General features: G+C 49.2%; 1 protein-coding gene across 3 annotated transcripts in view; it reads left to right on the forward strand.

Annotated features, from left to right (window-relative positions):
- ANO2 (anoctamin 2) overlaps positions 1-13,923 on the forward strand; it is a 333,331-nt gene that overhangs the window by 164,392 nt on the left and 155,016 nt on the right. For all 3 annotated transcript variants that reach the window (XM_079936516.1, XM_079936518.1, XM_079936517.1), the window contains 2 exons: positions 1,342-1,502; positions 9,191-9,273. In XM_079936516.1, the coding sequence (XP_079792642.1) occupies positions 1,342-1,502; positions 9,191-9,273 (244 nt within the window). The remainder of the gene's footprint in view (positions 1-1,341; positions 1,503-9,190; positions 9,274-13,923) is intronic.

The raw sequence follows: 13,923 nt of genomic DNA on the forward strand, positions 1-13,923 counted from the left end.
ATTTTCATGAAGTTGCCAGTTCTCCACCCTTTTTCCCAAAACCATGAGCTTAGCCATGTACCCATCCCCCAGGGGGAATATGACACACCAGAGTGATGAGTTCATTCATTTTCCTACCAGAATGTAGTGTGGAGGGTTACTGGGGAAGCCAGTTAGGGCCGAGAATACTTCGGTTCTTATTTGCAAGCACTCTGGTGAGCCTAAATTAATTGGGTCCAGCTAATCACCTAACGAATGAATGGAATTTCAAATACATTTATGAGTCCTGTAACAGAAATACACTGAAGATAGGTGAGAGTATAGGTGATGGTTATTTGACTAGTTTGTTCTCCAAGTATCTTGGAATCTAGACTTTGGAAGAATTTACCTTATTCTTCTGGCCTCCCTCATCCCATTTCATGGTTACGATAATTCTTTTTTTTTCTTAAAAAAAATTCTTTTTTATTTTTTAGACTTTTTATTGGAGTATAGTTGCTTTACAATGTTGTGTTAGTTCCTGCTATACAGCAAAGTGAATCAGCTATACTTACACATATATCCCCTCTTCCTTGGATTTCCTTTCCATTTAGGTCATCACAGAGCATTGAGTAGAGTTCCCTGTGCTATACAGCAGGTTCTCATTAGTTATCTGTTTTATACATAATGTCAATAGTATATATATGTCAATCCTAATCTCCCAACTCATCCCACCCCCCGTTTCCCTCTTGATATCCATACATTTGTTCTCTAGGTCTGTGATAATTCTTATTAAGTTGAGGTTACTAATTCCCTTTCTACAAACAGTCACGTGGCTGATGCACTTAGAAATGGGCTTCTAGCCACCTGACTCCATTCTTTTTCACATGACTTCTCCTTCCAGAGGAAGGAATTGTGTTGGTTCAGCTGCACACTCGTGTTTGTTCCTCTGTGTGACCAGCCTTACTCACTGATGAGACAGCCCATGCTTGAATGAGAGCAATGGAATCTGACCTCCGATGGGTGATTTATTCACAATTGTTGATGCGCCCCAGCAGCCCCGTAGACACAGCACATTTTGAATGGACTTTATGTGGCATTGTCCAATGAACAGCATCTCTGATAGATGGTCATTAACTTTCTGTTGGGCCACTTTTAGTGACAGGGGGCTCCATATCTCCAAAGGTAGCCCATTCATTTTTTAAGACAAGATATAAGAATAACACTTCCGAAGGGAAGAACCCAATTCCAACTCTCTAACATACCTCGCTGTTGGAGTTGATAAGCTCAACCAGGGATTCGGAAGTGGGAGCTGTTTTGGTGGTGATGGGCTTGGGAAGGGTCCCGCTGGAGCCCCCCTGACCCAGCAGCCTCTGTCTTCTGCAGCAAAGAGATGTGTGACCAACAGAATGCCTTCACCATGTGTCCCCTGTGTGACAAGTCCTGTGACTACTGGAACCTCAGCTCAGCCTGTGGAACGGCGCGGGCCAGCCACCTGTTTGACAACCCCGCCACTGTCTTCTTCTCCATCTTCATGGCTCTGTGGGGTAAGTTGTCACCATGAGGCTTGCTTCTATGGGAGGGTACCTTTAAATGGGTACAGTGACCAAGCTCTAAAGCCCATATCCTTCGGTTTACTTCCTTAGTATTTGGGGGTTTTTTTTTGTTTTGTTTTGTTTTGTTTTGTTTTTGGCGGTACGCGGGCCTCTCACTGCTGTGGCCTCTCCCGTTGCGGAGCACAGGCTCCGGACGCGCAGGCTCAGCGGCCATGGCTCACGGGCCCAGCCGCTCCGCGGCATGTGGGATCTTCCCGGACCGGAGCACGAACCCGTGTCCCCTGCATCGACAGGCGGACTCTCAACCACTGCGCCACCAGGGAAGCCCTGGTCCTTATACCTTAAAAAGCATTTTAGGGACAATAGATTTCTCTACTTTACTCATACATGTGAATAGAACTAAGAATATCCTCCGTGGCTTTATAAATATATTTTTTAAAGAGATAGAGTAATGTGAATCTGGTATTAATCTCATGTAGGATTTATTTGGAGATTGAACCCATCCATGCATGCTTTGAAAACCCCTCACACACTCATAGGCACCTCCAGGTACATCTCCTAAGACATGGCAAGTCCTAGATGTCATTTGGTGTCACACTCAGAATGGTGGGGTGACTGCCACAGTCACGGAGTTAGCTGGGGGTAAAGGTGGGCCCAGACCTGGTCTCTTGCCTCCACACTCAGTGCAGTTCCCGGGACAAGGCGAGTGTAGACTGCAGAGATTTTACCTAATGCCAGAGGGATGTTTTCAATATTCTCACCCAAGGGATCTCTGAAGGAAGGAACAAATAGTTCCTTCATTTTCCTCCTCCTCCCTTCCCCCCAGAGTCTTGGGGTAATAAACTTTCTCTGGGCCACAGCTATCTGACTAGAAGCACACGCATGCACACGTGCACACACACACACACACACTTCTATTCTTACAAACTGGGATAACCACCCCGTGGTCACTGAACATTTCTAAGAAGACACAGCCACGGGTATTAAGGAAGGGACCAAGGGGATATGTTTCAGCCTGTTGGGAGTAGCAGCCTGCCTTTCACTCATCCATCCAGTGCAGGCCCTCATCTTTCCCATTGGATTACAGACCGGCAGGGCCACTGTCCTGCTGCAGAAGCTGCTAGGTTTATCCGTGATTCCAGGGGGCCTGGAGGACACACCAGGATGGGGCCGTGAGTCACACATCCCGGGAGTGTGACCAGGAGAGAGGCGAGGTCTGTTCTAGCCCCGCTGCCAGAACTGGTCCCAGTGGCCTCTGTCTCCTGCGGGCACCTCTACGTGGGTGGAGACAGAACCGAGCTGGAAAGATTCCCACGTGACCAGGCCACCGAGGAAGGTGTTTAGCAGAGACTCTGTTTTCCCAGGGAGAATGACCACTGCCCAGGAATGTGGGCAGTGTCAGCCCACAGAATAGGGGCAGGGGGTCGGAGGAAAGGGCACTTGTGGCCGTGTAGCTCTGGAACTGTTCACAGGAAGGGTCAGGAGAACAACCTGAATTTGCAGCGTGTGACCCACGCGGTGCCAGGCGGCTCTGTGCCTGCTTCTCGAAAGGCGGTGTCTTGTAATCACCCCAAATCCATGTGAACTGATCGGAGCGCAGAAGACGCACCCATGCTTTGACATGCTGCACCCCTCATTCCCATGAATCTGTCTGGCAAATATTACTGTGACTGAGCAGCTGAAGCTTACTGACTCTGGTCCACAATCCCTCAAGACCTCTCCTGGGATGTGTGCTTCCTTGTTGTGGGGAAACTTGGTTTTCAGCTGTACCTTCCCTGCTCTCGCGATGGATGAATGGATACCTCCCACCCCTTCTGAGGTTCACGACCGTTTCACCACCCCCAGCTCCCCTCTCTTTCTCTCACATAGCAGCAGTGGAGGGAAAGCAAATGCGGTGGGATTGTGTCAGCGCTTTGTGGCTTAGGGGTTGGTTTTGTTATTTTAACGGCCTTGCTGTGTGCTTTATGCGATTGTGTATTTGGTTACAGCAGCCAAGATCCCCTAGGCATGGCTGCCTACAAATTACAATTAAAAATAATAGTAAATGTTTCTTGTTAAATGTTTACTATTATTTTTAATATGAACAGACCAATCACAAGCACTGAAATTGAGACTGTGATTAAAAATCTTCCAACAAACAAAAGCCCAGGACCAGATGGCTTCACAGGCGAATTCTATCAAACATTTAAAGAGCTAACACCTATCCTCCTCAAACTCTTCCAAAATATAGCAGAGGGAGGAACACTCCCAAACACATTCTACGAGGCCACCATCACCCTGATACCAAAACCAGACAAAGATGTCACAAAAAAAGAAAACTACAAGCCAATATAACTGATGAACATAGACGCAAAAATCCTCAACAAAATACTAGCAAACAGAATCCAACAGCACCTTAAAAATGATCATATACCGCGATCAAGTGGGGTTTATCCCAGGAATGCAAGGATTCTTCAATATACGCAAATCAGTCAGTGTGATACACCATATTAACAAATTGAAGGAAAAACCCATATGATCATCGCAATAGATGCAGAGAAAGCTTTTGGCAAAATTCAACACCCATTTATGATAAAAACCCTGCGGAAAGTAGGCATAGAGGGAACTTTCCTCAACATAATAAAGGCCATGTATGACAAACCAACAGCCAACATCACCTTCAATGGTGAAAAACTGAAACCATTTCCACTTAGATCAGGAACAAGACAAGGTTGCCCACTCTCACCACTATTATTCAACATAGTTTTGGAAGTTTTAGCCACAGCAATCAGAGAAGGAAAAGAAATAAAAGGAATCCAAATCGGAAAAGAAGAAGTAAAGCTGTCACTGTTTGCAGATGACATGATACTATACACAGAGAATCCTAAAGATGCTACCAGAAAACTACTAGAGCTAATCAATGAATTTGGTAAAGTAGCAGGATATAAAATTAATGCACAGAAATCTCTGGCATTCCTATACACTAATGATGAAAAATCTGAAAGTGAAATTAAGAAAACACTCCCATTTACCATTGCAACAAAAAGAATAAAATATCTAGGAATAAAGCTACCTAAGGAGACAAAAGACCTGTATGTAGAAAATTATAAGACACTGATGAAAGAAATTAAAGATGGTACAAATAGATGGAGAGATATACCATGTTCTTGGATTGGAAGAATCAACATTGTGAAAATGACTCTACTACCCAAAGCGATCTACAGATTCAATGCAATCCCTATCAAACTACCACTGGCAGTTTTCACAGAACTAGAACAAAAAATTTCACAATTTGTATGGAAACACAAAAGACCCCGAATAGCCAAAGCAATCTTGAGAACGAAAAACGGAGCTGGAGGAATCAGGCTCTGTGACTTCAGACTATACTACAAAGCTACAGTAATCAAGATAGTATGGTACTGGTACAAAAACAGAAATATAGATCAATGGGACAGGATAGAAAGCCCAGAGATAAACCCACGCACATATGGTCACCTTATCTTTGATAAAGGAGGCAAGAATATATGCAGTGGAGAAAAGACAGCCTCTTCTATAAGTGGTGCTGGGAAAACTGGACAGCTACATGTAAAAGTATGAAATTAGAACACTCCCTAACACCATACACAAAAATAAACTCAAAATGGATTAAAGACCTAAATGTAAGGCCAGAAACGATCAAACTCTTAGAGGAAAACATAGGCAGAACACTCTATGACATAAATCATAGCAAGATCCTTTTTGACCCACCTCCTAGAGAAATGGAAATAAAAACAAAAATAAACAAATGGGACCTAATGAAACTTCAAAGCTTTTGCACAGCAAAGGAAACCATAAACAAGACCAAAAGACAACCCTCAGAATGGGAGAAAATATTTGCAAATGAAGCAACTGGCAAAGGATTAATCTCCCAAATTTACAAGCAGCTCATGCAGCTCAATATCAAAAAAACAAACAACCCAATACAAAAATGGGCAGAAGACCTAAATAGACATTTCTCCAAAGAAGATATACAGATTGCCAACAAACACATGAAAGAGTGCTCAACATCACTAATCATTAGAGAAATGCAAATCAAAACTACAATGAGATATCATCTCTCACCAGTCAGAATGGCCATCATCAAAAAATCTAGAAACAATAAATGCTGGAGAGGGTGTGGAGAAAAGGGAACCCTCTTGCACTGTTGGTGGGAATGTAAATTGATACAGCCACTATGGAGAACAGTATGGAGGTTCCTTAGAAAAGTAAAAATAGAACTACCATATGACCCAGCAATCCCACTACTGGGCATATACCGTGAGGAATCCAGAATGCAAAAAGAGTCATGTGCCACAATGTTCATTGCAGCTCTATTTACAATAGCCAGGACATGGAAGCAACGTAAGAGTCCATCGACAGATGAATGGATAGAGAAGATGTGGCACATATATATACAGTGGAATATTACTCAGCCATAAAAAGAAACAAAATTGAGTTATTTGTAGTGGGGTGGATGGACCTAGAGTCTGTCATACAGAGTGAAGTAAGTCAGAAAGAGAAAAACAAATACCATATGCTAACACAGATATATGGAATCTATAAAAAAAGAAGGTCATGAAGAACCTAGGGGTAAGACGGGAATAAAGACACAGACCTACTAGACAATGGACTTGAGGATATGAGGAGGGGGACGGATAAGCTGGGACGAAGTGAGAGAGTGGCATGGGCATATATACACTACCAGATGTAAAATCGATAGCTAGTGGGAAGCAGCCGCATAGCACAGGGAGATCAGCTCGGTGGTTTGTGACCACCTAGAGGGGTGGGATAGGGAGGGTGGGAGGGAGGGAGACGTAAGAGGGAGGAGATACGGGAACATATGTATATGTATAACTGATTCACTTTGTTATAAAGCAGCAACTAACACACCATTGTAAAGCAATTATACTCCAATAAAGATGTTAAAAAGAAAATAATGGTAATGCCTCTCATTACATGATTATTATGATCAGTGGTACTGTGCTGGGTGGGCCTGGGCCAGGGCCCAAGCCTGCCAGGAAGAAAGCTGGGAGAAGAAGTGATTCTCCACGGAGAGAGAGCGATGGGGCTGCTGGTGGGGCGGAAACAGGGGTCCCTGAGATGAGTCAGCAGGACCCGAGACCAGCAGAGCAGTCTGGCCCAGCTCCTCCGGGGTTCTGGCTTCAAACTCCAGGGAACTTTGGAATGAGGGTGAAGCCCTATTGAAAAGTAGGGAAGGGAGGAGTAAAGGGACGAGGTTAAGGACAGTGACTTCAGGGTCAGACAGTCCTAACCGTGGGTCCCAGTCCCTTCCTGTGCCAGCCAGCGTGACTAGCCCTGTGTCTCTGAAGTCAGTCCTCTTAGCCGAGGTGCTGAGTAACGTGGGGCAGGGGTGGTCCTCGACCTGGGAGCAGCCCTGCCTTCATCTCTCAAGCGGGTGAGGTGAGACCTGCACCCTAGTGTTCTCGTGACCGTCAGTGGGACGTGTATGCAGAGCACTCCGAGTGGTGCCTAGCCATGATTCCCACCAGGAGCTGTGAGCTGCTCTCCGTCGTCGCGACGGTCCTCTGTGTCCCCATGACTCCCCCTCAGTGACTCTGTTGCCCTGTCGTCTGTTCCCAGTCTGACTTCTCTCCTTCACAGAGACCTCGGTCTGTGTGCAGAGCCCTCCTCAGTCACTGAGAACAGCGCAGGAAAAGGAGGGGCGTACCCCTTGTTTGGAGACCATCCCCAGGCCAAGGCCAGGGTCGGGAGGTGGGGTACCCACCCGACAAGGCCTCAGATCCCAGGGAGAAGAGATACAGATGCGTGTACCACAATGTAGCTAGTAGCTGTCATAGCGCCAAGTGAAACAAATGTAGCTTTAAGTAACCATACGTTCAGCCAGCAGGTGGGTGCCTGTTTTGCTCAGCCCCGTGCTGTTCCCAGGTGAACAGAGGCAGGTACGAGCCGAAGAAGCGTTTGCGGTCCTGTTACTACGCTGCAGACCCGAATGGCAGCCGACAGTCCGGTGCGGCAGGTAGTGGAGGGGCGCCCAGGCTCTTACCAGGGGTGGTGTAGAAAGGTAGGGGTGGCCTCAGGGACTGTCACGCCCCCTCCTTTTCCAGGGCACCAGATCTAAGGGTGTTAGGAGTGCAGAGGAACGGGCGCCTGGGAAAGGATGAGCTGGTCAGGAACGGAGGAGGACAGCACTGGAGGGTAGCGTGGGAGAGGGGACAGTTTGCAAAAGCTGGGGATGAAGAGGACAGCAAGGCGATGCCCTCGTCAGCAATGCAGGTGTGAGGTGTGTGTTGACAAGCGGTGCGAATAGATGTGGACAGATGGGCTGGGCCAGATACCCAAGGTCCCTGTATCCAGAGGGAAGAATCTAGACAATAGGGATCCAGTGTAAGTTTGGGGGTGTGCGTTGGGATTCCCCCTCTCGCTGCCTCTCTGCACCGCCCAAATGCCATTGCTCTTCCAGACTCAGCTCAGATGCTGCAGCAGCTGGCGCCCTCTCTCCCGCATGCCCACAGCCTTTTATCTGCGTCATTCTTAAGGCCCTGATCACATCATACCTTGTACTGTAGTTATGTAAAATCTCTTCTCATAGAATAAACAACTTGAGAGCAAAATGCACGTCAGATTTGCCTAGTCTTCCTCACGATGTCTAGAACATTGTATTGTATATTGCAGGTACCTCAGGTCTGGTTTTTTTGTTTTTTTGGGTTTTTTGATAGGGAATTCGTTCAAGCTTGCTTAAATAATAAGAGATGATAAGAAAGTAGGAAGCAAGCTCGTGGATGCAGGAAATTAAGTATAGCCAGGCCCCTAGGCAGCTGGAGCGGAAGGAGGAATCAGAAACCTCTCTCCTTCTTTCACGTGCTGCATGGTTTGTCCCATTTCTGCTTCTCTTTGTGTCTCTTAGTTTCAGTTTTCAAAAGAGAGAATCCGATTGGCCTATGAGTGGGCTCTGGATCAGGTGTCCAATCCTGGCATAAGAAGCCATACCTGTGGAGCAGAGGGGGCTGGTTCTTTCCGGAGCATGTTGGGCTGCCCTTCAAGGGCTGTGGTTGGAGAAGGCAGGCTAACCAATGTGTCGGGACGGTAGGCATTCAACGAGCATTTGCTAAACAAATGGAAGAATGAGTGAATGGCACTTTGGGGAGATGAGTCTTCCAGCTGCATGCGGGATGGGGGGCGGGGACACTGAGACCCTGGACTCACGTAGAACTACTCGGAGATGTTACATAACCTCAGAACGAGGTGATTTGGGCCCAGAGAAGGGAAGTTGTGGTGGGGACAGAAAGATGGAGAAAAAAGTGAGAGTGCTGAGGAAGGTGCAGGAAGAGGGAACGTATAGGGAAGACGAGGTTTGTCATAAAAGACGACAGACCATCAAACCCTTCCATTCTTACTTCCTTTATCCTTCCGTTCTTCCTTCATTTATTGAGATCCGTGTTTACCCTTTTCTTATAACCTAGAAATAGGGAAAAGGGTGTGTGTGTGTGTGTGTGTGTGTGTGTGTGTGTCTCCCTTTAAATATATCTCTTGGGCTCTCCTGGATGTGGAGTATTTTGAGTTGTCCCAGCTAGAAGTTGGGGTTGGGGAAGGGAATCGATGCTTTAAAGAAAGTCCCTAAATTTGAAATTTATAAGTTTATCCTCCCTTGGGGAACCCTGAGGGTGCTCAGAATTAACAGAATTTTTTCCTTTCTTTTTAAGCTACCATGTTTCTTGAAAACTGGAAGAGATTACAGATGCGACTAGGCTACTTCTGGGATCTGACTGGCATAGAAGAGGAAGAAGTGAGTTCTCTTTGGGTCTTTGCTTTGCTTTGCCCCTGGAAATAGATTGTCTTGAGTGAAATAACCGCTTACATTTGCTATCACGGCAGCCAAGTCACCTGCCGAGTCTCGCTGTGGCTCCTTTCCTAGCTTGGCTCCATGGGCCAAGCCAGGGTTGATGGGCACTGAGGCCAAGAGTTGAAATCCTCTCTCTTCGCTTGAGCTGTAAGACTTTGGACTTGATGGGTAGCCAGACGTCCTTGTGACCCTCTCTGGGAAAAAATGGCATGAGAAGCAAGCCTTGTGGTGACCTCGAGGTTTAACTCAGCGTTCTTCCACCTCCCGTCCTGTTGGTGCTCGAGAGCGCGAAGCCAGAGAACGCGACCCAGAGCACGGACGTGTCTGGATGCTTCTGTGAGCCTGCTGAGGGTCAGGGGGAGGCATGGGTGCTAGGTCTCGGTTGCCCTGATGCATATGGAGGAAGAAAGAACCACTGATCCAGTACCCTGTCAGCCAGGAGAGCATGTATGCAGCAGGAGCGTGAGCTAAGGGAAAGGGTAGGTTCTTCCAGAGTCTAGTTGTATGGACAGATGATTTTAAAGGATGGAACAAATTGACCTTCCCTCGGGGCTCCTTTGAGAACTAGGGCCCCCTTTGATGTTGGCGAGTTGACGATGACCAGCGTGGGCCTGGTTGCTCACGGTCCTCTTCTCCCGTGCGCTGCCATTGCCTGAACAGCAAACGTGAATATCAGATGGGGCTCCCGATGCCCTGGGCAGTGTCGGTGAGATGCTGGGGACAGTGTCCGGAGCACCAGGAGGTGCCCCCAGTTGCCTGAGTGCCATGTGCGTAGGCTGGCTGAGAGCATGTGACAGCTGTGCGGGGAGCAGACTTTTCCTGTATTCTCCCTCATTCACTGATGTGCCTCTCCTTGGACTCGGGACCTCTGGCTTTGTGACCCTGACGCTTTGTGACTAAGCTAGTGAAACCCCCAGTTTAGTCCTATTCTCAAGGCTGTGTGGCTCCCTTTTCTGTGATGTGACATCCTCTGCTCTCCTTAAAGCTCCAAGTCGTCAGCTTGCCTTTGAGCAGGTGGGCATTCCATGACCATGGATTGAGTTCACACATTCGCTCCATCCCAGTCCTGTGCGTTAAGCAGATACCCGGAGGCTCACAGCATCAGGGTTCCGTGGCAAATGAGAGGATCTACGTATGAGTTCTCACTTCAGAGACGATACGCATTAGTTGGGAAGATAAGCAACAGAGAACAATAAAGGCAATTGCATTTCTTGGGGAAAGATGGCCAAGGTAGTGCTTCCAGTCGAAAGCGCTGTGGAAGTCGGACTGTGTGGGTGATTTTGTCCTATTGGTTCGATTTGATTCTGAGGAGAAAGAGAGAGGGGAGAGAGCTGTGGCTGGGTGTGGGGAGGTGGTGGGCGCACAGGTCCTTCTCTCCTGCAGCAGGGCCTAGGAGGTCTCGAGGAAGAGAAGAAGCAGCAGCCTGGCATCCACGCCTGTGTGGGGACAGAAACAAGCTAAGTGTGTCTTCTGAGTAGCGCTGAGGAGGCCAGCAGGTCTGCCTGTGAAAGAGGAAGTGTAAACACACTCACACAGAGAAAGGCATCCGTTATGACTCAGTGCCCTTGACGTCTCAGTCCCTGGCAGGAGTGGGATGCTAAGCCACTCTGGCTTCTGAGCCAGGTTTCCTGCTTAACCCGATGAGCCATGGCCACTTCCTGGGAGGGGCGTGATTTCAGTAACTCCTGCGCAGGCTGAGAGAGAGGCCTGGCCAAGCCTGGGTTCACCCCTGGCGCAAAGAGCTGGTCCTGACGGGCTCTCTGTGTGAGGTTACTGGGGGCGGGTCAGTTCTGCAGCATTGAGGATGTGCCCCCCACCGTGTGCAAGCCCAGGGCCAGGCGTGGTTGAGATGAGGGAGGGCAGCTGTGTCTTTCCTTCCATGTGTTTAGATTTTGGACTCAGATGTTAAGCACGCTCTAAGTTGAGTTAAGTCTGAACGTGCACATCAGGCACGTACTGTGGGCCAGGTTTTGGTTTGGGACATGGAGCTCCCTCAGGCGCGGGCTCTGAGCATCTCCAAAGGGTTGCATTCAACTAAGGGGTTGTCTGGTCTCTGAATAATTAGAATACAATGGTGAGTTTGAGAGGAGTTCCTTCCGGTCTAAAAACTGTTTTGTTTTTAAATCAGGGTTTTGAAGACTGGTTGAATTTTAATGAGCAGCAAAGGGAGGAATGGGTACCCACAGGAGGAAACAGCCGACAGGAGCCTTGATCCAGGGAAGCTCAGGGTGTGGCTCAGAGGCCGCAGGATACCTGGAAGGTCTAGTTGGCTGCAGGGAACAGGGGTTGGGCTGCAGTTGGTGGGGGCAGAGCAACAAATGCAGGCTGGTGGCTAGGCCAGGGAGGGTCCCGACTGTATCTCCTCAGCTCATGGGACGGCAGGGAGAGCGGGATTGGAAGGCATCTGTGACTTGCCCTAGGCCTTAAATGAAGTGCTGTGGGCAGATTTAACCCACATTCAAATGGGGAGCAAGAGGATGCAGACACCACCTGGGCTTCGGGGAGGAGGTTGCAGGGGTCCTTGAAGGTCATCATGAGAGCTTTTTTTCTGTTTTAACCAGATGTTGTCTCCAGGTCTCAGGGATTCTGCCATGGCCAGCTGTCTGTAACCCTCAGACAGCTTCTACCCTGTGGTCTTCGCTAGGAAGCAGCCCTTCGGGAGTAGCGGGGAGGGTGCTCACTCACACAGAGACCAGAGCCACCCACCCTCTGTCTCTCCCGCCTGGGGTGCGCGCACCACGTGGGACGCCAAGGAAAGCAGCAGGGGCGGGGCTCAAAGCAGGGAGGAGGAGAAGGGGGCTGGAGAGCCCACCGCCCGGGGCAGCAGCCCCTGGCCCAGGGGCCTCCCTGTGGAACCGGCTGGGATGGCCCGAGAGACCCCTTTGAAGGCCGTCAAAGGAGGCCTGCCAGACCTCAGGAGTCTTCACTCTGAGGTGGGATGGCCTTGAGCTCAGTGGCCTCTCTTGCCCGATTCCCTGCTGCACTCAGGCCCCACGTGTCCCTGGGACCCCTAAGAGAGGGTGGTCTCGATGCAGACATCCTCCCGTCCCTCTCTCTCCCGCCCCGTCTACCACGTCAGGCTTAGCTGCCCTGATAGCTTCCTGTCACATAGGACGCAAGATCCCTTGCCTCCCCCCAGCACGTGGTGGCGTGCTTCTCCTCCCAGACCTCCCAGCCTCACGGGCCTGCATTCTCTCCTGGGCTCCTTCCAAGCTTTGCACCGGCTCCTCCCTCTACCTGGAAGGCTCCAGCCTCCACCTGCCCTGACCTTTCTTAGCTTTTCCATCCCAAGCAGAACGTGACCCTCCTCTGGCTGGCCTTCCCTCAGTCCCCATTCTGAAGCAGCCAGCCTGACATTCCTTCTGTTGCTCTCATCCCCACCTGCTGCTTTCTCACTTGTGGCTTTGTTGGCTTACTGTCACCTGCCTCCACTTGGAGATAAGCTCCTTGTTCGTAGCCTCAGAGCCTGAAGAAGAGCTCCCAAGAGCTCGGAACGCAGTACATGCTTTGGTAACTCTTTCTTGGAGACATTTGTTGACTGCATCTCCGGGTTTACCTCTGTTGATCAGCGAAGGCTGGTCCTGAGCTGGCCTGGGGCCTTCTTTCAGGCCAGCTCCTGAGGGGAGCACCTAGGTGGAAGTAGCTTTGCAAAATATTTCCCAGAGTCTTGGCGGGAGGGGTTATGTATTGGTGATGATTCGGCATCAGACCCCATCCAGGGAGGCCGTGTTTAAGGCTAGGTGTATTGGAGCAGCCCTCACGGGGTCCAGCTTCTGCTCTGGCCAGGCGCTCGTTTGTCCAGGTCCCTGCCTCTGAGGAATCCTGTGACCTCACCCAACCTTCTTGGCTGCGAGCGCGAGATCCTTGTCTGACGTGCTTCGCTTGGAAAGCAGAGCAGCCTGACACTCTGCCTTGAGAGCCTCGGACTCCTGTCTGCGTGCCAAGAGCTCTCAGCTTGTTCTAAACAGATGAGGAGGGTCTGAGCTGGGGCCCAGAGTGCAGTGAAGTGGGCCACAGCCACCACCGGAGGGATGTGAGGACACTCCTCCACGTGATGTCACGTCTTCGGAAAGTCAGGGGCCGGTCAGGAGCATCTTACAGTCAGCAGGGAAGGCCCGTCAGCTCCTTTGCTGAGGATGACAGGATAGACGCAAGGGCTTTAGAATCCAGAGGATGGTACAAAGAGGCCCGGCTTTAGTTCTGTAGTTAAAATCTTCCATAGGAATAACATAGAAGAAACGCAACCAAATTTCAGAGGCCACAGCACATTTCTCAAAGTATTTCTGCAGGAGGTTAATTTAATTGTTGGAGGCGAAAGAAGTTTTGTGGGACATGGTGGGTTGAAGAAGATTCAGCCCGTGTCTTTACAGGAGAACTTCTCAGAGCTTCTATTAGGCTCCTTGTGACTCTCAGGTGACACATTGTATGGTATGTTCCAGTCTGTTAGACCCTGGAATCCTTTTTTAGCTAAAACCCTCTTGGCACACACATTAGGAAATGCTGTGTTGGAGGATGGGTGAAGGGGAGAGACAAAATGAAGTGAACTTCGCCAGCGTTGAGAGATTTCTGTGTTCTCCCCACGGTGCTAATTGC

The sequence above is a fragment of the Stenella coeruleoalba genome (genome assembly GCF_951394435.1).
Source record: "Stenella coeruleoalba genome assembly, chromosome: 11".
Lineage (NCBI taxonomy): Eukaryota > Metazoa > Chordata > Mammalia > Artiodactyla > Delphinidae > Stenella > Stenella coeruleoalba.